We start from the raw sequence: 25,016 nt of genomic DNA, 5'->3' as shown, positions 1-25,016 counted from the left end.
TTTTTTATCCCTTGCTAGCTGGCACTCAGATATTTGTATTAATTTGAATCTCAGGAGTCGGTTCAGTATCATTCATTCTTAAACTCGCTCAATGCAGCACGCCAGAAAATAGAGTTTTAACAATTTTATACAGTATTTATTTAAATTAGTAAAGGAGATTATAAGAAAACAAAATTTTCAACTGGTTGGCTTTAAATCAGAAATGACTTCGTATAAATGAAATTTTTTTAAGTTGAACAATCATAAAGAATATTTTGGTTTTTCTGTACCTTATCCTACAACAATTTTTACAATACAAGGACTGGGTTTGTTTTCTATTTTTTATTTAAAAATTTTATAATGTTTTACTTAATTCTGATTGATACTACCTTAACCACTCGCCCGTGTATTGTATTGCATATCTTAACTTATATAAATTTAATTCACATGATTTGACGTTTAAAACTAAGATGGCCGTCCCTTTTAAACACTTGTGAGCTCATTCAATATTAGAGTTTTTAAAGCTAGTTTTTGGATTGCTAGTATCTAAATTTGTGCAGGTAAGTCCTGTTATATTAATTTTTCCTTTTCTAAGGTATACTGTATTAATACTTTGTTAATTGTAAGCTATAGCTATGAATTAATACTTTAGTGCACTTTATTTTTCTAATTTTTAGGTACCTGTTGGTTACTGGGTACTTCTTTCCTTGTTGGAAACGCTGACGATGTCTTTTGTACCATTTTTGGGCCACTGGAACACCTCTCCGGATACTGCCTTTTTATTTGTTGCAAAATTTTTCTTCACTGTCGACTTTCTTTATGTGGATTTTGCAGACAAACGATTTTGGATGTTACTAGTAAGTTTTAATTTACTTCTTGACTGTTTTTTAATAATTATTTAATTTTTGTTGGAGCTACTTCTCCTCTCTAGCTTTTTACCAAAAAAAACCAAGCCGTAACTAGTAAATAAACATTTGTTTCTCCTGCTTCTAGAAATTTCCAGTCCTTATTTTCCTTTAAGGTCCCTTCACATACATTCCAGTCTTTGGGCGTCCTTTTTTCACAACACTTTCACTGCACTTCTTATACCTAATACATTTGTTACAATGTCCTTTTATTTTTAACATATAATTTATTACTTATTATTAAATATTCCTTATTTTCTGTTCTTTTTTTAAGTCGTTTTCTGGTACTTGTAAAGCCAACTTTAGTTTTGACATTTGTTAAAATTTATAATTTGATTTGACATTTGATAATAAAATTTCATAATTGACTTCAGTTCATTAAAGATATCTTCTCTACATTTAATCGTTTACCTAATTTATGCATATCAAATTCATCTATGAATATTAAGCTGTCTTTTGATATATGTCACTCTGGTTTTATATTATGTTTTCTCATCGTATTTCTTGTGAACAAGTGTCGCTGTCATGCATTCTTTTAAAAATTTATTTTATATTTGTGAATTAAATTTAAAATTATCAATTTAATACTATATGATATCCTCTATAATTACTTCTTTTATATTCAGAGTCTTTATATTAACAATTTTATGCTATTTTATTGTTTGCTATATTAATAATTAGTTTTTATTTTTGGACTAAAGTTCGGTCAGGCAATTTTTCAATCATTACAATATATTTGCTTCCTTACTCCGTAACCATGAAATTTATAAAAATAATTAAATTGACAGTTGAATTTATTTTGAATATCGGACTTGAGAATCTGATTTTCCTATCTTCAGTATTCATCGAAAATTGGATAATCATTTTGTGACTGCATGTATCTACCAACTGGCAACAAAAGAGAAAGGGTAATTTTTCAAAAAATATATCTAAAATACCTATATACTGTCACAAAAAAAAACACTTGACCTCATGATACTAAAAGTATCTTGTAACATTTCATAAATCAAGGACTGTTGTAGGCTTTATTTCCAAGTCAAAAATACCCACACACGCCTTCCATTGCGACTTGACTTTGAAAATAAGCATAAGAGTTCAACATGACACTGTGAGGTGGCTAATTTTTTGTTTGTTCAGTATTTTATAGACAAGTTGAACGAGATACATCCCACACAATTACCATATAAAACAAACCACTTATTGGTATTGAGAATAAATTACATTGTTATTTGTTCAGTGTGCTATTTAGTGTTATAATAAACACTTAGGGTGTTCCAGGATTAATTGGCCAAAATTAAAACTAGAGCTGTTTCGTATTCGAGAAATATGTATTATTGAAATTTGATACAAAATGACAATTTTTAAAATATTTCTGATTAGATTTTATGAAGAGCGACGAAATTTGGACTAATTATTTATTTCATTAAAGATACATTCACTAAGAACAATAAAAATTCAACACCCCCACTGGGCATTTGGTAAATTCAATCACTGCTTGTAACTTATTGTGGTATTTCTAAGAAAAAATATCCCACTTTATTTGAAAAGCGAACCGTACTCTTATTTGAATTACTATGATTTTTCGAGTTGTTACTTATGTACTTAGCCTTAGCTAGGAATCTTTGTCATTCTCGGGCTAGGCTCTGTGGGAGAGGATCCACTATAAAAACCTCTACGTCCGCCCTGATACTAATTTTCATTATTGTAATTACTTCTAAGGCCGCTATGGATAAGATCCACTTCTTATTTGTGGAAGGGCGAAATGGGCTGTGACTATTAGACGCCTTCATTATAGCCATCTTTCTCTATCGCACGGATTTCTATGACTTACTTTATCGCTCTCACGTAACGGCCGATGAACCATGGGGACTTTCCGACCCTGTATATAACCACATGTAAATATTCTTATAACATTTACTTGCTTAGTCCTACATATAAAATTGTTTACTTTTATTTACAAGTACGTGAAAATAATTCTTAAAATGTGTGGTTAGGATAACAGCAAACGCATGTTTTACAAACGCTTTTTTTTAGTTATTATTTTATTTGAGTAAATTTAAATAGTAACAATGAATAAACAGAACATCAATGATTTTATTTTTGTGCTTACTTTTGTTCTACACGGTTTACTTTTCAAGATTTCAGTACCTAAAACGCCAGAAATTTGGTTATTTCTCGGCTAGGGATATGGCGACCTTAAGAAAATAAGATATCTTGTAATTGATAGACCTCTTTCAGGTATTTCTGCCTTTTTTCCAATTACGTAATATGTCAAAATATATTACAATTAAATCTGTAAATTCTTACATAGGTACTTGGAAAGAAGGCAGAAGTGCCTAAAAGAGGTCCAACAATTACAAGATATCTTATTTTTCTCGCTTATTGTTAGAGATGGACCCAACAAACCCTATATGACTATGCTCGACAGGGAACGTTCTATCGAAATATGTAAAAATATACAGGGTGATTAATTTAAATTAACAATTTTTTTTTTGTTTTTCAAATATCAATTTCGAAAAAATTACAAAAAATCGTGCAACTTTTGTATTTTACATTTCTTTATACCTCTCAAAACAAAAAAGTTAAAGGGGAGTCAAAATATAGTGAATCACGCTGTACATTAACTTTCTAGGAGTAAGACAAAACAAATACCTTTGTTTTTTGTTCGCATTTTACACATCTTAAAATTTTGTGTATGTGTATCAATGGGTCATATAATTTGTATAAATACCATGCACGCTTCGTTTTGATCTAAAAGCAATGTATTATTTTTCCGCTTAACAATTGTACAAAAATAATCGACTATTAAATCAATAATTATAAATATCAAATACAGGAAACAACAATGACTGAAACGCAATTATGACCAAACAATTGATTTTATTTTACCCCACGAGACTTGTGTGCACGAAGCATCAAGCAAAAAAATTCCTCAACCTGGATAAATGGCGTGTATAAGGTAACTGTTCTTTTACATCAAATATGAATGTACATCTCTAAATCTGTGCAAAATATGAATAAAAAAATTATAAATGTGAAAGGTATTTGAAAAACTTTTAAATTCTAAAACAAACTGTAGAAGTAAAACGGACGATAAAATAAAAAATACTAAAACGGGTAGTTTCTCATTAGTCACATTAACGAAAAAGTGTTGTATAAATCAATGCAATATGATACGTTTTGTAAGGTTTGTGAGACATACTATTCAAAATAGTTAAGGATAAATAACATTTTCCTTTAATTGCATTCATAGACAACGCGACTACTTGAACGGTAATTATCTTTATTAAAATAAATAATTTAATGTTTTGGTACTTTTATGATACCTAATTATCCTAACATTGTAACATATAATACGAAAAAAAAATCATTACAGCAGCATGTGGCAAGAATCAATTTTTGTCAGTAAACTATCAAATTTGAAATAGTTTGGAAGTACAAAAATGAAGAGAAAATTGCGACGTCCACCTATTACAATAATATACGTTATACTTCTGTGATAGAATATGAATGGGGAAAATTTGAACGAAATAGTTTCAGCCGTCTTTTCTTGGAATTTAAAAAAAAACAATCTTTTTAGAAACCAGGCACATGTTTATAGGAACATTTTTGTTATTTATTACGTATAATCCACTATTAAAGGCCAAGCATTCTAATTACAGTCAAATACATCGAATGTAAGCAAATCTAGTACTTGTAAACCTACGTACTGAGTGTTACCTATCTAATTATGACTGCGTCACGTATTTTATGATAAAGCGCATTGTTTACATTCATTTTCTGATATCGATTTATGCCACGTCACACCGGAATTACCTACTGAAAGCGATATCCTTTGCTAATGGTGTTTATTTAGAACAGAACAAGTCCAGGTGTTGGTTAGTAGGGAAATTTTTTATTGATTGCATTCAATAACCCTTTTTATAGTTAGTTCGAATCTCGCTCTCATAACTTTCCTACTTGTTCGTCTTAATTTAATAATTATTTCACATAATTATAATATTAATGATTACATTGACCCTTTTTTTATAACGTATTAACAATATCGATGAATACATTTTCCAAATATGGAGAGGTCGACCTTCAGTTTCGTTTTTAATCTGATTTGGCATCAACTAAGTAGGTTGACGGCATCAGAGCAATAACTTTCCTTCAAACAAGAAACGAAATTGTTAAAAAATTCTCTAAATTGGTCTAATCTAACAGATCATTTTATATTGTCTGAAAAATATTAGATATACCTAAGTAGTTTATGCAATAATTATGATTGATTAAAATATTCTTCCAACGGGATGCACATATCTTTTAGAAAAATATTAAGGAAAGTACCGTATCGGTTGGTGAAAATTTAAGAGGATATATTTTGATGATTCATTTTTGCGACTAAATAATGAAATGAAATTTGCAAAAAAAACATGCAGGGTGTTTTGGAAAAACGCACCATAAATTCAGGGATCAGATCAGGGCTTCTCATTTCTTATTTTTGAGATAGAGGCTGTCAAAGATCATTTATTAAATTTAATTTTAGTCATATTTAAAAAACTATGTAATGCATTTAGAAGTTTTTGAGGATGCAAAATGCCCCAGAGTTGTTTTTATTCATCTGGTAAGAGTAAAATAGATGAAGTTAAGATTGATGAGAAAAACAAAATGCAACTGACTCCCAAAGTCAAAAGTAGAATTCCAAGAAGACCCCTGCGTCAATTTCTTGGAGTTAACCGCATTCGACATCCGAGGTAGAAAGACATTGGCGGAAAGTAGTAGTTCCGATAACAGAACTTTATTGGCTTATTCTTTTCTTGGAATTCTATTTGAATAAATATCGTACGGCCTATAGGTTGGGTTTTTATTTTAATTTTTTGCCATGGCGAAAACGCAGAGAAACCTATAATCGAGAAACTGCAGATGATACCGAAGAATTTACAGAAATCAATTTTGAAAAGACAGATTTCTAACAAAACGAAGATGGTGATGAATTCATTTCTGCCAAAAAAAGTAAAATTTAATAACAGTAAATCAAAGCCTTTATAATAAAAATAAAAGTTATAAAAGTTTTTATTTTTATAAATATCTGTATAAATTATTATTGCTAATGTCCCCATTCCCTTGAAATTTTTAAAAGATACATTATTCTTCAAGAAAGCAAAAAAAATGAACTACGAGATAAAAATAATATTTATAGCAGTCGTAAGTAAAATTTATATGGATATTTTTAATTTATAAACATTTAATGTTTAATTTGCGACGGATTAATACCGACAATATGTAAATTTTATGACGGCATTGTACTACTCATCTTGACGAAATATCTACAATAGAAAGAAATCATCAAAATTGATCGAGCGGTTCTCGAGATAGAGACTGAACCGAATTTGAAAGTTGAAGGCAAAAATATCGCGCGCGTGGGCCCGGCGCTCTTTCTCTTGCGTGTAGGCCATTCATTAACGTTAACTTTTACTGCTGCTAACGCGGTTATTACATGAACTATCAATGTAAAACGTTTTGAACATAAAAGTTTAACCCTTTCTTTAATTATCTTTAAAATCCTCGTCCGATACGTCTAATAGATAATTAAACAAGTTATATTTGGAACAAAGAGTCGTAGGTGAGTTCTCTTTTTTTTAATTACCGTAAAAATAAACTCTATTTAATACAAAAAAAGCGAATTCCCTAACGGCTTTTGCCTGAACCTAGGGCAATTTGTTTATAACGCTGTTTTGCACGTCCTACTTTGTTAGTTATAAAGGGCTACTTAATTTCAACTTTATAAGATTTTTCTTTTTCAATACGTTTCTATGAATTAATTAGAACCTATATCTACGATATTAACTTCTAAAATTAACGTTTGGTAATTAAACAATTAGTTGCAAAAAAAAAACGAACGAAATTAAATAACAAATGTCTGGAGCAAAAATTTCACGGTCAATTGAATCGGCCTTTGGCAGACATGTTGGTCTTTCAATTAACGGTAGATTTCATCAACATCCGTCGCAAAATTAATGCTCAATTCTCGAAAACTTTTTCTCGTTCGACCTTTATTTTGCAGTTAACAAATAGGTGAAAAGTGACTTCAGGTACCTTAAATTGTAGGCAATTTAATTGCCTACAATACAAAACAATTAATCTTCTGATATGTCGTCTAGATTTTCATGGACAGTAAAAAAAAATTAAAAAACATGCAATTTTGTAACTTTGCAATTTGTCAATTTAGCATCACTTCTTTCGAGTTACTTTTTTGATATTATTTTATGTACCCTTCCCCGTCATAAAGTGCAATAAAATGTCTACCAATATTCTTTTCTGATTTTTCAGATTTTATGATCTAATTTGACTGAATTACGAATCCATGCAATTCTAATAGAACTGTTGATTAAATGGTTATTGCATAAATGCGAGATGATGAGTGCTTCCACCCCAATTTTTGTTTCTTACTTTTTGGTTAGTAATGATTTGCGATGTTGGAACATACGAAAATGGAAGAGATGTAAATAGAGATGGTACAATGTTAGTTAAAATCCGTATCAAAAGCTTTTCCGTAAAGAGGGTCCACAAGTTTGTGAACAAGCGGACTAATATCCTAGAAGGTAGGAAGATTATGTATAATCCGTTGACTGTACGAAAAATATAACAAAAACAATTCCTGTAAGCATTTTGATAACAAAATTAAACAATTCCTCTCCCTAAGTGGAAAAAGTTAAAAAAAAGTTATTATCGATTGTAATATGAGACAAGCCAGGTGATTAATGAGGCAAATTCAAATATTTTGTATTGTGTGTTCTTTAGAAACAAAATTGAATAATTGCTTCCTCTCATAAAATATACACCTTTCTCATTGCCTATTGGAAGATGTGGGACAACTGTAATCACATTTTAAACTTTTATACATTTGTTGACCTTTCCTTGCAATTGTTTATTGTTATGTAAACAAGTTTGTTTGTCAGAGTACGGAAAAATGTCACATGTAACACAAATAAAACTAATTCTATTAGTCTTGGTCATGCTATTGCATATTTATCTTAATTTTTGAGGAAAGTTAATAAATTTTTTAGATGGGAATTTCCTAAAAACTCATAAATATTGAGATGTTATTAAGAGATACTTACTTGCATTTCCGCTAGTCTTGACGTCATTTTGTCTTGTTTGTCGTTGTTCCACTATTTACTACTATATATTTGGCAGTTTATAACATTCTGAAACAAAAACTCTTGTTATAATAATTGTCAGAATAGTTTCTATTATAAAAGACAATATTGTCTGAAATGTTTAAGTACCTATTCATTTTCATGTTTCAATTTCAATTTTTATGTTTAGTAGGTACATTTTTTAATAACACAGTAAATATCCTCTAACGATGTTAGTATTTTATCGTTTGAACATACAGACAAATTACTAATACAAGTTCTGCGCATTTTAGAGATGTCATAACATTTAGACAGATAATGGTCAACAGTCTCAGTTATAGAAAATCCATACTTATCCCGTATAAAAAGTCTCATTTCGGAAAAACTAATAAAATCATAATTTTCCATCATGTAGGTCACAGTGAAGCATCTGAATTCAAAACAAACCTAACATTTGTAATACGTATTTATTTATGTTCTCAATTTTTTTACACATAGTGTCTGTAAAATATTTGCATAAAGCAAGACCATGGATTCCTTGAATTGGATTAATGGAATAATAGTCGACGCTCACTGAGACCTTCTCCATGTAGTATCACCTACAATATTTTTTCACATAACTACAAAAATTTATACGAAATTTTGATTGCTATGAATTTCAATAAAAAATGTTAAGATAAATTATTAAGTATTTTTTTGTTTTTGTGATTTCCAAAAATTAGGAAATGTCAGCTCTAAATTAAAGCAAATATTTAATCCTACTGTGCAATTTTAGGTTCTAACCCTAGAAAACTATTTTATTTGTCACCATTACTTCTTACATTTTATTACTTTTTAAATTCATATAATAACTAGTAAACATAGCTGAAATTTATATACTTTCGATTGGGAAGATTTCATTGTCCACAGCTACTTACTTCCTCATTTCATAAATGTAAATAAATTAATGCACAAATCAACAAAAATAAAATAAGCGACCAAACCTCCTGTAATACAAGGCTTTTCGACTGAATGCAACCAATTCATTACAGTTACAGTTTAGCCGGCACTGGAATTTCCATTTGTTTAAAATTTTGCAGCACATGTCTTGGTGTACTTTGAAATCTGGATCTGCCATTGCATAACAGTTCGTATTACTAAATAAGTTAGATTTATTTTATCAAAATCTGATGTGTAGTCTTTCTAATCAGTTGTCAAACATTTAATTGCCAATTTGCAGTGACAGTTTTTCACTGAAATTGAAATTTTGAATGTCTGCGTTTTTAAAAATTAGCAGGTATATAATATATAAAAAGGTATGCTGCAAAAAGAGAAAAAAAAATATGTTTAGTACTAAATAAAAAAAAATGTATTTGTAACAAATTTGTACAAACAGAATAAAGCATATTGCAATCTTAAAGCTGTTTAATTTTCCTAGAAAATTAATCGGTGAAACCAAATAAACCTATTGTAAAATCAAAGTAAGATAAACTAAAAAAATGACTAGAATGGAAAATCTTAAACCTAAAGTTAAACTACTATTTGTAAATTCAGGTATTATACAGAATTCGTTAAAATATTACATATACATAATTATTGTTTGTTATATTGGTGTATACATATATAAATTTTAATAATAAGAAATGATATTTGTAAACAAAAATGATCTAAAAGTTTCTTCGACTCTAAATTCACTGGAATACCTTCGAGAATTACGTTATTTGAACGAGCAATTTAACGTATAAAATCACTAAAAAAGGTTTATATAAATGTGTTTTCTAAATATATGCCTAAAAGATACTATGGGCGTTCCAAAGACATAAAATAATCCATGTCTATAATGAAGATATTTCTTTTAATTAAAATCTATAGGCATTAAAATTTTACAAGAGACAAATAATCTTTAAAACAATTTTAGGTAAGAAAATGTAATTATTTAATCATAGGTATACAGATAAAAAAATGTGATGGTAAAGGAAGCTGTGGCCTAAATAATGAAACATAAACTAATAAATATGTTGTACTAAAAAGACTTATCACGCATGTCAAGCACAAAGTTTCTAGCTCAAACCGTTTTAAAGGTCAATGAAAAAATATCGTTTCGTGATATTACATAAATATGGTTACATATCAGTATAAGTTAACTTTTGTGTATACGTAAATTGATTCATTTATTTTGTTCCAAGTTATCATGTACCTACTTACTTTTTGTGATAAACTGTTTGTTGTAGTTTTTGGAGCAGGAAGTTGTTGCTTTCAATTTTTAATATTAAAAGCATATTTATAATTTTTGTTTGGATGTTGTTGTCATTGTAGTAATTTTGGAAATTACTTTTTTGTATATTACGTTGGGCTTTTAAAGCATTTGAAGAAAATATAATTGTTGTCACTGGAATATAAGTTAACGGCTTTTCATATTTTGTTGCAGCCTTGATAAAGAAATATATCCCTAGTTGAAACGTATAAAATATAATATAATTAGACCTTTAACAGAACGTGATCTAATTTGAAATCGCATAGTATATCATACACTATGTGAACTTTTTGGCTAAACAAACCTTACTTCTATTTTTCAATTTTGGTTTCTCAATTAAAATCGTTAAGTATTAAGTTAAGTTGAGTAAAATGGTTAAATATGTATTATTTAAATCTAGTGGGATCCAATGGAATGATACTGAAACGTGTTCCGAGTTAACTTAAAAGCCAGCTTAAAAGGTTCAATCATAGTCTAACGTTACACAACTTTTGCAACCGATTTTTGTCTAATGTATTCTCTTGACATTGTATCTGATAAGACGAAATGGAATAAAGAGCAGCCGAATAAAAATCACTGTCTCCTCGCAATCTAGGTCAGAGTCTGGTGAAGTTCCTACAGAAAAAATGTTTGCGTACCCATTTGTTTTGTCGTTGGCATGACAGGATATCGGATATAACTTATAGAAGACTATTTTGATTTAGATATGTTTTTTCTTTCTCCATATGTTATATTTACCAATAACAGTATATTCTTGGACGACTTGGCAGTGCAAAAACATGAAATATGAACTCTGAGCTCAGTACTGAAGATTCCAATAATATCCTCAGGAGGTTATACTGAGTTGAAAAATCTCAAAAGTATATAGTATTTATTTGTGGAGCCATAAGTTTTTTTGGTATTTTTTTTTACAGTTTACTGTGTAGAACAAGTTAATAATAGTTTTTCTTTGAGAAAAAATTAGGAATAAATAAAGTTAAATCCAAAATAAATATGCATGATTTTTTCAACAGAAAACAGCTATGCAACGATGTCGAAACTCTTAAACTCCATCTTTTTATAGGAAATAGGGAGGAAACAGCAAATTACATAAGCATTTTTTAGAGGATCTTGATTTTTTTGTCATAGATTTAGAATATGCTGATGTTGTTTTCGATTGTATCCTCTGCGTGATGAAATATTTTTAATTTTTTTAAATAATTTAAAAACTAGGAAGTGAAATTATTTTAAATTGGGCACATGCATTTATGTAAACATTGTCCAAAATCTGAAGGCTTTTCCTAAAATTTACATGGCAGAGATGCAGTGTATTGGTGGCATATTTTTCTAAATAAAATAGTACGCCACTTCTTTACGGTAACAACCATGATATTTCCGGATTTGTCTTTTAATTTTCTACAAATTACTAAAAATTTAAAGACGAATCCGAAAATATCATGGTTGCTACCGTAAAGCTGTGGTGTGTTATATTATTTAGAAAAATATGCCAATGATACCCTGTATATCCGCCACTGAAGCATCTAAATTTTAGAAAAAGGCCTCAGATTTTGGACAAATACATAAATACCCAATTGTGCTCAATTTCAAATTATTTCAATTACTAGCTTCAAAATTATTTAAGAAAATTGAAAATATTGTTTGAAGTTTAACACCCTGTATCTTTTAAACGAAGCGTCCTAGATACAAACTTTATGGGTTAAAATTCACCAAAGCATACGATGTTTCAATTTTGGTCACCATTTGTGAATCACCCTGTATATCACTGACTGAGCCTTCAAATGTTCTCTCCTCTTCATATCAAGCTTGGTCTCATGAAGCAGTTTGTCAAAGCTCTGGACAAAGCTGGTGACTGTTTTCAATATTTAGGACAGAAGTTTCCAGCGATAAGTGATGCGAAATTGAAAGAAGGTATTTTTGATGGTCCACAAATACGTACTCTTTTTCGAAACGAAAATTTTATTACAAGGATGAATGACACATGCCTTTCTACATCTTATAAAGAATAAATCGTTTCCAATAATTTTGGTTTTTCTGTAACACAAGAACTACCACATCGATTGTACGCAAGTTCCGCCGTGATATAACCCTTCTCATAGATAACTAACGTTTTTTGAGGTGGGTGCGTCTTTCGGTGATTTATGGCATGAACCTGAACCATATCGCCCGTTATATTTCACCCCTAATGCGAAAGGACGGACTGGAAAATTATGCGTCTGCCGAAATAATTAGATAATGCACTATAATTTCAGAACTTCCCGCTGTACGGCACATTCCATCATTAAATATGGAAATTCGATTAATTACTCAGCCATTAAGGTAACTTTGCTCTGAATTCGTTTTCCCATAAGGGAGGCATTACTATTGACATTTCTTCGATACGCTTATATGAACATTTGCGTATAGAATGTCCAAATAGTGTAAAGTAATTCTCGTAGTAAATGAGAAAGAATGTCTTCTGGAATTAGTTGTTTCATAGTTCCAGGTCAAACTTATAAAATTGAATCATTCCATACTTTAATTTTTTTTTCTCTTATTTTTATCAAACTATATACCTATTCGTTATACTCAACTCTGATGCTTCTTGAGATATATCCAATTTATCGGAAATTCTGCTTTTTTTAAAAATTTTTAGTTTAATCAAGTATCTGTTGATAAACTCATTTCAACTGTGTAATTAGAAGCAATAATAAAAAAATGTGAAAATTAAGGCGACCTTCATTTTTTTTTTAACTTTTTATTATATTCAGTAGTAGTGTGTACTTCTACCGCTAAGGAAGTCACTCAATTTTGTCTTGCTATAGGGACAGCCTGTACATAAGTCCCTATACGTGTTATCTAGGACAGCGGGGTGAAGGTTCAGTGGGACAGGGTGAACGACATGGGAACGATGTCACAAACAGACACGAACTATAGATTGTTGCATTTGCTGCACATGTTTATAGGTTATAAATATTTGTTCAGAAATTACCGTTAAGCCTGGTTCAGGCAGTAACTTCATCCTTATTCCATATTTAAAAATTAAAAGATGCATGCGATCTTTCAGTCAGTACTTTTACTAATTCCGCAAACGTTCCCATGATGTCACGTGTTTTTATTTTCAAAGATAACATAAGGCATTATGGATATATAAAGTATATACATAAAAGTTTAAAAAAATACTTTTCTTGGCAGAACCAGGTATTATAGTTTTTCCGAAGTCAATTGAAGAACCAATAACTTCAAGGTATGTACCAGGTTGTGTCGCTGTGCAGCAACTCGGCACTGAAATTTTTGAAAAACTTGTTCCCATATTTATTTAGCCATACCCATATACAGGTCTGGTCGAACTAAACGTGCAGGTGGTAGAAATGTATACGACCAGTTGAAGAATGCGAGCGCGGCCAAAGGAAAACAAAGACAGTTGCATTGGATTACGGGGAAATAAATCATACCAGTTGACAAGTGGTTGATAAATTGCCCAGCAGTGCAGTGCAGCAATGCGGAATTTGGTGTGATTCAGGTAATTTTAATTTATTATAGGTACCTTCTATCAATCATTCATATTACAACTGCGAAAGGGAGAAATAAGAGGGATATTTTGTTTACTAATATTATCACAACATGGCATTTTAGAGACCTTTTGAAATGGAACAAAACGAAATTTACCACCAATATAATAAAATTATTTGAGGACATAAATAATTAAAATATGTTATTGGCCAAATGAACATATACATAATAGAAATTTTCTACACATTTTATACAAATTATTATAATTTTTTACACTTAGCAGAAAACTTTTTTAGGGACGCCTATGAAACTTATTAAATTTGATTGCTCGGTTTTTTATACATGTTCAACTGACTTCGGAAAGACTATACCTGCATTATATTTATTAAAATATTTTCAATATATAAATATATTTTTCCAAAAAAAAAAATCAAATATTGTTTAACAGTAGGTATTATAGTGTAATGATAACTATCAACATTGAAGGGTTGAGTTGGCACAGTATCGAATTTTTGTAATTCCACTATTTAAATAAATTGTGCTCTCATGATCATTCACCTTCTAATATGATTCCAAAGCAGTACGATGTGAAGGCATGTAGAATCTAATATCCGTTTGCCAACAAAAGACCTACTATAGAAAGTACAAGTAGTGATCTACTCTATGCTCTGATTAATTTAACTAACATATTAAACTCAGTCCAATTTACCAACATCGGGTATATTATGGTTTTTTAGGTACTTTCCTCATTGTTTTCAGGAAGAATTGATGTTAAAATGAAGATTAAGGACGCTTGCCTATCGTAACCGGAAACTTCAAGAAATAAATGGATCTAGTGGTGAAGATCGCTATTGATACACCCCACATTAATTTTGCTCAAAATTTTGCTGGATGAGTTCCGCTAATATTAGATGACTAAAGTAAAGAATGACGTAACTGCTGTTAGACTATTTTTAGGTCGATAACCAAGTTGAAGAATCTTTTGATCGAATCATGACAGACAGTAAAATGAGAGTCTCGCGGGCATTCTCGAAAATAAAAGAAAGTGCATGGACATTATTTAATCGAAAATATATTATTCTTATATACTGGTTGCCACGTCGTAAGTTTAGACTTCTTGCGTTTTGAGAGGCATGTAGCTCTCTTCTTCAGAAGATCTAAAACTAGAGCCTACCTATAAATCTTTATATTTGCTGTGTGTTCTAATCTATGTCCTTCAGGCGCAAGGTTTGTACTCATTGCCATGGTCCTCTTCCTTGATTTTTGCAAAAGGGTCGTTTTTAAATTGCAAGTAACTTCTCAACTCAACTAGAATTATCTAGATTCTTTTGGATTTCTATTGACTCTCTGTAGCTTAGTCGTAAACCTTATATCTCTCACCAGAACTCTGGTGTTAATTAGATCTACCTTAGGGGGTAACAGATATTCAGAAGAAACAAGATTATTTCAATCGAGATGAGAACTTTAAATTATCTGAAATTTGGAAACAACTCATCTACAGAAACCAAGGATCAGAACGGTAACAGACCATGCATCAGACTAGTATATACAGGAAATATAAATACCAGCCAAACTTATCGCTGTTTCAGGGACAACTAACAATCGACAACGTGGCAACCAGTCTGAAATTTGCTTCACCACTAACAACTGCCATGGAGGTTTTACAAACTAAGTTATGGTTACTATTTTATGACATAAGAAGAATATTATTTTGTTGACTTCAGGTAAAGTAATGATTACAGATTAGCAGATCTTCTTTCAATAATAGAGACGTGCCATCCAAAGGACTGCTAACTAATTAAGAGTATTGTGCTTTCCCATGACATTGGCCACCCTACTGATGCTGCGAAGACTTAATAGTTGTTCCTTCATGTTATTCAGCATATAATTTGGATTTAGTATAAAATGATTTTCACTTGCTTAAATCTTGCAAGAGTTTTAGGAACTACACTGAAAGAAATGCGTTTTATTCTTTATTAGAATTCTATATGCCATTATAAGACCATTGTGTACTATATGTGACAGTTAAACAGGTGAATATTGGATATAAAACGCGTACTGCTAGCACAGTTGTATAGTGACTATAAACCTTATTATTTATTAAATTATTGTATAACTAGTATAAACGTTTTTTATACTCTTTACGAAATAATAGCAATAACTGTTATTAAAGTGTTCCATTTCGTTATTAGAACATCTGTTAGGAACTGTTTGAAAGAAAAGAACTAAATAAACAAATAAGTAAATAACTAGGCTTAGTTCTCAATAAATGATTGGTTGTGTTTCACAGCCTTATTATTTATGTAGATTCTTTACAGCTGACGGTGTGATTCTGGGTTCCTGCGTTAGAGACGAGAGAGTCGTATTTCAGAAGTATAGTGGGTAATACGTGAATACGTTCTCACCGATTACTTATTAAAATCCTACTGATTAAAGCACGTAATTAGGACAGATCTGTCTCTATAAATCAGGTGTTATTATTGTTATTGTGTCACTAATAGTGAAACGTGTTATTATTATTGTCACTAATGAATGAATGGTAAGGCCGAGGGGCACTGTATCCAGGGACTGAGCCGAGTGATACGAGAATGAATGGAGGCCGTGGGGCATTAGCCGAGGGGCGCCGTATCCAGGGGCTGAGCCGAGTGATACGAGGATGAAAGAAGTGAGTGTATGTGTGTGTAGTTTTGATTACAGGTGTTCCAGGTGCATGCACAACCTACATCGGGTGACCACCAGATAGGACAGCGAGGGACGGGGCGGGGCGCCCCCGGTGAGTGTAAACAATAATTAGTTACGTATTAAGAACATACTTGTTTGTTACATATCACGAGTGATTGCCAGGAACCCCGATCACATCTCATCTGCCCATTGTTGCCTCTGACAGTCTGACTACATGTTTATGTACCACACCCGTAAGGTAATCTAATCATTACTTGTAAATAAGCTCCACTTGAAAACATACACCTAACACATCTAGTACTGGTTATAAGTTTTATAATAATAAATGTATTAAACTGTTGTATACTTATATGAGTTAAAAACATATGACATTAAGTTTTCAGAAATTTTATTGAATTGAATTACAAGCTAAGGTTCTAATGTAAACATAAAACATACATTTAAGTATTTGAAATGACGACAAATCGCTCCCAAAACTGTCCAGTTTATTTTCTTAGGAACGATGCACCCGTATTTTCTTGTATTACATGAGAATTTGCACTATAACTCTTCCACCTTAAGAATGAAGCATCCCCTGAAAGGTTGAGCTTCTTTCCATCTAATTCTATTTCCTTTGGTTGATTGACTTTATACCCATGCTCTTCTTTGTCACCGTTAACCTTCTGTTCCTCCATCTTATGTAAAACTTAACATCAACGGTTTCTAATAGGGCATACAAAATAATAATAATTAAGATTTAGGCAAGATTTACATTTGAAAAAACAAAACAATTAGAAGCCTTAAAACAGTTAGATACTTACATAATTTTCCATTTCACACAATGCGATATGATCATGTATCCCACAAAACATGTGCCTATATTGTCTATTTTCATCAAACTAGACGTGTAATAGTCGTAAGTCGATGCACAGCAGGCTGTCGGAAATTTTACGATCATAACCGGTTATGCACCGAGAGGTGACGATCACTTAACCATTATAAGACGCGTTTTACACGTTAAAAACGGACATATAATCAATATAAGAAAGAATAATTCTAATACAATTGTTATACAAATTCGGATACTGGTCTTTATACAACAAATATTCCCTACTATACAATTGGAACATAAAGTCTATAACAAATAATAATGTATTGATTGTAACGTTTATTTCACAGATGCATAAGGTGTATTAAGCACCTTCCAGTTAAACTCATTGAATAATGAGTATGGAGATGATTACTTTTTTTTAATAAAAGTTGTATATTTGTTATGAAAGTTTTAATATGCGCTATACACATTATTCTAGATAAACAGTTTAATAAGCCCATTTCTTTCAGTGTAGAAAGTTCGTTTTATGTAACAAAAAACAAATGTTGGAGATGTTGAGTAACGATCATAATTTACAAAAATAAAAATATGTGTAGGTTTAATATGTAATACTAAGAAAAACGGATATTACATAGATTCTGGATGAATGAACATGGTATTTTGTAATAGTGGCAGAGAGATATTGAGAAGAATTAAAAAGAGACAAACGAATGGCGGAAGTACAGACATATATAAAATCGATTAGTTTGTCCACTGAATGACTCACTAAGAAGTTGTACGTTGTCCAAAACATAAGTATTAAAGTTTTCAAACGATTGCAGTCGCAGAAGTAAAAATACTACACAGAATTCCTGCGTGCAGCACGTTTAGCCCTGCTTACTATATTACCAGTAATTCTTAATACATGTTTTAACTTGTAAACAGCATGCTGCCAAAATGGAATTCCGTATTCATAATAAGACATTTCTCACACACAATCGACTTCCTATGCCCACTACGAGTATGTTGATAAGTTATTTTCAATTCAGCCAGTGGAAGTGGAAACAGTAGAAGTTTGTTATCGTCAGCGACGATATACGAGGATATGCTTGTATCGTATTCTATGAATGGGTTATAGTGATTAAATCTACGCGTACTGAGAACAGTGAGTCATACAAACAAAGCAGTAGATACCGGATCGATAGTCTATAAATGAACGAATGAAACTGGCACAAAGAGATCGAAGAGAAAGCAGTGCAGGTGTCAAGAAATATAGTACACAGAAAACGTATTAAATAAAGTATGGTTTAAGGAGGAAAGGTACTAGATCAAATCGTTATATTTATACTGGGTATTACAAAAAGTAGATCAAGTCATTGACAACAGATATTTTGTACGAAAATAATGGAATCTTCTTCATGCAAGTTTTCATTTAGTTATCCTTTTTTTAAAATTGAGGGCGAACAAACATTTTTATTAATAACTTATTTTCCAATCTCGTCGAATCATGCTAAAAAAATTACCCGGGTACTGACTAAAGTACCCGTGTACCACAACTGAAAATGTCATAGTGGGCCATATTAATTAATACCAATTGCATAAAACCTTTCAGTTATATAAAATATCCTTACTAATGTAATACATGTTTTTTAAACAATACATATAAAATGAAGGAACCCATATTTACATTATAAGTGCATACAACATATATCATTTTCGCCATTACTGCATCTTTATTATCATTGTCAATATACAGAGTCTTCATAAGTGATTACAAGCCACGTGACCAGTATTTTTGTTTGTAATAGTAATTTTATTTCCTTCCCTTTAGAAATTAAATTACAGTAAAATTAACACAACACGATCAATCTCAAATTAAATCATAACATTCTGTGTCATCGGTTGCGATTGATGTAATTTTACACGAGATTCTATGCGATCGCATTATCTTTCGCGTAGACATAACGGTTTGTCATTGTTCATTGTAAACAAATCATTAATATTGTTGACGCCAAGATTTAGGGATGTTGGGTTGCCTAAAATCGGCGGTCATGTGGCTTGTAAACATTTGTGAAGGATCTGTATATACCATCCTCATAAATATCACCACTGTAATTATTATCCATCATAATTATTTAATTATATCACAATTCCTACTGGCGTATCGTTCTAGATAAACAAATACTAAGTCGGATAGAAAGTATTGGTAACAAAAGTATCTAAAGTATTTAAAGTGATGTGCTGAAGTCGAAAGTGCAACTAATAGTATTGCTGTCAGAATTAAGTAACAGATTACTGTTTTTAATTTGAGCATTCGTTTTCATAAGGCTTAGTCTATATTTGCTTGACATTTAATATGTATTGACATCAATAATAATTGTTCGTGCAATTTCTGTTATTAAATTGATTTATTTCTATGGTAATACCACATATCTAAGTAATACGTTTTTAATTTGCCATAAGGCGTTCCAGATATTCGTAACGCTATTGGGGAATTATTTCCCATTTAATGTAGAAATCTCAAAATAATAGATAATCGGGTTTTCATAATATAATTAATAATGTAACTACACTAGGCACATAAATTAAGGATATTAAAAGAATCCCAAAATTTTGGTTGATTTTCAAAAAAATGTAACTTGGAGGGAAATGGTCGTAGAGAGAATAAAAAGAGGAAGGTTTTTCGTTGTTTTTTTTATGATTACTCAAAAACTGCTGACGATAAACAATTTTAAACTCCAGATTCGAAAACTAGAAACTTGAACCTTCCTTTTTTGATTCTCTCTGCGACCATTTCCCTTCAAGTTACAACTTTTTCAAAATCACCCAAAATTTTGGAATTTTTTTAATATCCCTTAATTTCTGTGCCTAGAGTATTACTTATTATTATTATTTATTATTATTCTGAAGCTTTGTTTTGGTTCTCTATTTCTGAACAGTCCAGAATCATCACAGAAATATAAACGCCATAGTAGAAATTCTGAACGATTCGTAACTATCCGGAGTTATTTGAAAACCAGAACGCATTACAAAAATATACTCATAAAATCCAATAAAAAGATACTTTTCTTAAACGGAAAACAGGAAATTAAAAAATTATGAATGACAAACGGAGCTTTTGGGAATTCGTGTTAGGGAGCTAGAACTTCTTCGGATGATTCAGATTGGTTCCGAATCAAGTTCGAATAAAACCAAAACAAACATCTGCGAAATTCTGAACCGTTCAAAATAAACACGAACGCATATTTCAGACTGCGCATGATTAGAACCGTTCGGAACCGGATTTTATGGGAACCAAAACAAAGCTTGAGTGTATTCCCTTTCCAATTTTGTAATGGTTATTACCGAAATCTTAGTTATTAAAGGATTGCGGTTCATCAAATTAGTTCCACAAAGTACTATTTTGGCTCGTTTAATCTGAGTATATATAAAGTCAGAAAGCCCAGATCGTTTCGAGTTTTCATCCTAACATCAAGACACTCTCCTAGAAAGGGATTTTCGAGAATTCAAATTGACTTGATTACTCAGTGATTGGAAAAACTTTCGAATTCATGATCTTATTACACCATAACCTTGTAATTTTACCCCCGTAACCCCATAACAGGGGATGTGTGAGTATGTAGAACCATGAAACTCTATGGGAACATGGACCTCATACATCCAGTGTTCGAAATTACATGACTGTGGATCGGTAGGCTTCCCTAAACCCATAACCTTGTTACCCCGTAACCTGGAATACGCTAAGATGTATAACTACAAAACTAAGTGATGACTGTCAGTCGATGGGCTTTCTTAACTCCATAACCCAATAATCCCGTAATTCTTAGGTGTGCGAGGATGTATAACCACGAAACTCTGATGAATTGAGATGCAAGCTCCTATAATAGTCCCATGATCAGTTTTGTGTTACAAACTAGCCTGTTATTTTTTCTCTTTCTGTCTACACTGAAAAAACGTATTAGTACTTTCCTGACTGTACAATCAGTGAACGTGAGTTGTTGAGATCAAATTAAGCTTCATGATCTCATGGATTCCAATGTTTTTCCGATCACTGACTATTAAGTCAGTTTGAAATCTCAAAACCGCTTTCTAGAGATATTTCTTGATGTTAGGTTCGAAACGTGTACTGATCCGGAAACTCTAACTAACTTTATATTCTGATTCAGCGGAACAAAATACTACAGAATACGTGGCCTAGCCCACTTTTATTTTAGTGGTGCTATGTTATGGAGTACCTCCATAGAAAACTATTAAATCTTACTATTTTCTGCAAGCTTTCCGTTCTCCGTCTCCAGCTTAAATTAGGTTATGTTGTGATTGGTAGAGATTGTAGATTTTTATTTCCTTTCTCATATTGCAAGACCTGGAACTTGGGATCTGAAAAAGTTGTAGTGGGCCACAGATTTTTTCAAATTCTGAACCAGCAAGTGAAGTTCGATGGAAATGTGTAACCTTTGTTTTTAAAGAAGGAAATAGCTAGTTTAGAAAAATTGTTTACAAGATGAAATGTTTTGACATTTTGATCGAATATTTATTTCAAAAACTGGAAAACTTTGTAAATACCTATCACCAAAAATTATTACTTTCGTCCCCTTTCATTATCGGAATGTACTTAAGGACCACCCTGATGGAGTGGTTGGTGTGGTATACGACGAGTAGTAAGTATAATAATTTTTATAGTTTTTCATTCGGAAACCTATTTTGTTACTACTTTCCTAAAATCAGTTTCTTTGGATAATATATTATGTACATAAATTTACGTAATTAAATCATTAAGAATATTCGCAATATGAAGATAATACTAAACTTAAAAAAAACGCTTGGAATTTGCTTAAGCAAGAATAATAACCACTTTCTTTCTAGCAATATCTCGCAGTTAAGAATCTTGTCTACGGGATTAGGTATATTTTCTAGGTATGCATAGATTTTTGGTGTCAAGGAACATTGTTTGACTTTATTGAGCAGGATTTCTAGAATAAATTTGAAATTTATTTCAATTAGCATAATACTTTTAAAATGTAGCAAAAATTCGAGAGCTTATAACCGAATATGTATTTTTTTTTTCAAAAAACCGCTTTAATGTTCTTGTTTCAAAAAATGCCATAAGTCTACGGACTATAATAACTGCCATGTTTTCCAGTTTGTATATATAATCCATGAAGCATAAGATCCTATCAAACCGTTACCTACTTAACACAGCTTGGAGCCTCTCAAAAGTAAAAGGAAGAGCTATAGTATGAATAAAATTAACATAAATTTTGAAACGCTTACAGTTAATGTAATTTATAATAATGTGTGAACGAACTCATTGGTATGTATTTTATGTACATACATCTTATAATCGACACCTGAATTGTTCATTTATTAGTATGCAAAGCTCCAGCTTCGTCTGTGCATTTCAAAATTTCAAGTACTGACTTCTGAGAAAAACTTGTATCTACAGATCATAGATACAGCAAAGTGTTTTAAGTTTATGCACAATTGGTATTAAAGAATGTGCTACAAAAGATGCATCAGTTACAACAAATTGAACAGCGCCTTTTTCATTTGCTTTACAAGTTAAAGTAATGGTAATAATAATAAATTAAAATAAAAAAACTGTGATAAATATAGGAAATAATAAAAAACTTTCCTACCTGGAAAAATAATTTTGAATATCAATTTTTTTTATCGCTTATATATAGTTATGTATGGTTTTATATAAAGTATATCTCTTTTTTTAAATACTGGGAGTTAAGTCAATTAAACCAAGAAGTTTTTCTTATCATAATTATAACTGCTCTAAGAAAATGAGAGATCTGTGTAATTCTTAATTACAGTTTGACTTTTTTTTAAGTTAATTTTGCGTGACTCAGCAGTTAAATGTGCAACCTTTTCTATAAAACTGCTATTGCTTCCTTCCATTGTTCCAATATTAGCATATTGATGGATACTAAATCAAGCGAATCAATACTACGCTGTTTCTTATCTCAAGATAATGGGATAATTATAGAGTGCTGTGTTCGGTGCCGATTATATAACGATAATTTATAAAGGCAATTGTTTGTGTTGATCGTGCAAATCACTAAGACGATATCCTATGATTTAGTTGTTGAATTCTAAAGTAGGAATATTACGAATATTTAAGATCCATATAGTCAAAACTTTGGCAGATAAACAGGATGATTGGGGGAAACGTTGAAAACTAGTAAAAACTATTGGAAGTACAGCAGATAAAAAAGTTCTCATAGTGGTGGTGGAATTGTCTTCCATCACGGCACTTAGGCCTTATTAGGCCCCTTGTACACCCTCCTTCATTACTCGAGTACTTTTCTTCAAACCATCTTATTTACTACACGGATGGCTTGGTGGCAAAGTCTCGTACAGTTTATGTATGATAGCATGGTCTTGAGTTACAGAGATTTCTTGCTCTGTTCTCATTATCATTTATCGGGGACCACACGCGTGCGGCAAATGTTGGGCGACCCAGGTCTCTTGGTAGGCTGCCACAGCCACGTCCCCGAGCCTGCCTTAGGTCACCTATCCAAATTCCAGCCCATGTCCGTGACTCGGCAGATCGAAATCCGCCGGCCAAGACACCCGGCTAGGCGGTCCCCAAGTTCTCATAGTAATGCAACTAACAAAGCATTAGGAGGCACTGTGCTTCTAATAGATCGTATTTTGGATTTTGGGCAGTACTTACTAGGTACTAAACTTCAGTACTTCGTATCTCACACGATAATTATAGACAACATCTAAGCACAAGAGTAGATATAAACAATAGTACCTATATTAAACATTAGGAACGATAAGGACATTGTAATGGAAGGAAGCGAACCGAATTTTACTGAGCAGGCAACCATACAATTTTCTATTGGCATTTGCAAACTTTCTAAGCGTTGAAACAAATGTAAAATATATTGTTATTGTTTTACACATCCCTCGCACTTATCGAAATGAAGAAATATTTATTTACTTTTTATCTTTTACTTATGGATCTTTTTTTCATTATGAAAATTTCGGATAGGCAAATGTGATTGCATTAAATCAAATCAAATGTTTGATCTTCCTACACATCTGATATATTAACCGAAAATGGAATCCAAATTGTTACCTTAGTAATTTTATAACATCTAAATCCGATTCTGCTGAAATATGTTAAATCAGTGTTTGTTAGTTTGATTGTTCGATATTAGATTGGTCGAAAAATGCGAAATATTCACATTTTAAATTTTCGTCTTCTAAGTTTATTTGAAAAGAAGCACTTTTTGGATGCCATTTCAGTATACAAAACCGAAAATTTATTGCTACGTTATGAAAAAGTAATATCATCATATCTCTAAAACTACCTGTCGGAGGACATATGTTATTAACAGATACAATTCCTGATTTAATTTGAAGATTAAACCATTATTAATATTTACTTAACTTAATAATTTGATTCATCATTGCCGGCGTTCTTATATATCAAACTTTTGATATGTAATAATTGTAAAGTGCTTATTTGGGAGGACAGTTATGGCCACATCAGTGTGACTCACTTCAATTAGCAGCTGTTGTTCTGACTTTTGACTTGCGATTAAACCAAGTACATTCAATAAATATTTTACAATGGAATGACCCCGTTAAGAAATGCCCAAATGAACACCGTTACAGCTGATATCGACTGGATAACTTCTTGTCATACTTGTTTCTCCTTGTAGGTCGATCTTGTGTCTTTTTGCTGTATTGTTGTGGTATACATTTCTTTATCATAAATATATTAACAGTTCTTAAAAGAAATTTAAAATCGTAATGAAACATTTATTTATGCCCAGGATAAGTAAACATAATATATT

At 31.4% G+C, this 25,016-nt stretch overlaps 1 protein-coding gene across 1 annotated transcript in view; it reads right to left on the bottom strand.

The window, feature by feature from the left end:
* LOC108909681 overlaps positions 1-25,016 on the bottom strand; it is a gene marked incomplete at its 3' end in the record, with an annotated part of 58,479 nt that overhangs the window by 32,035 nt on the left and 1,428 nt on the right. The window contains exon 2 of the mRNA XM_018714083.1: positions 7,988-8,074. Within this exon, the coding sequence (XP_018569599.1) occupies positions 7,988-8,014 (27 nt within the window). The remainder of the gene's footprint in view (positions 1-7,987; positions 8,075-25,016) is intronic.

The sequence above is a fragment of the Anoplophora glabripennis genome, unplaced genomic scaffold (assembly GCF_000390285.2).
Source record: "Anoplophora glabripennis isolate ALB-LARVAE unplaced genomic scaffold, Agla_2.0 scaffold411, whole genome shotgun sequence".
Taxonomy (NCBI): Eukaryota; Metazoa; Arthropoda; class Insecta; order Coleoptera; family Cerambycidae; genus Anoplophora; species Anoplophora glabripennis.
This window is presented reverse-complemented; position numbering and strand designations above follow the sequence as displayed.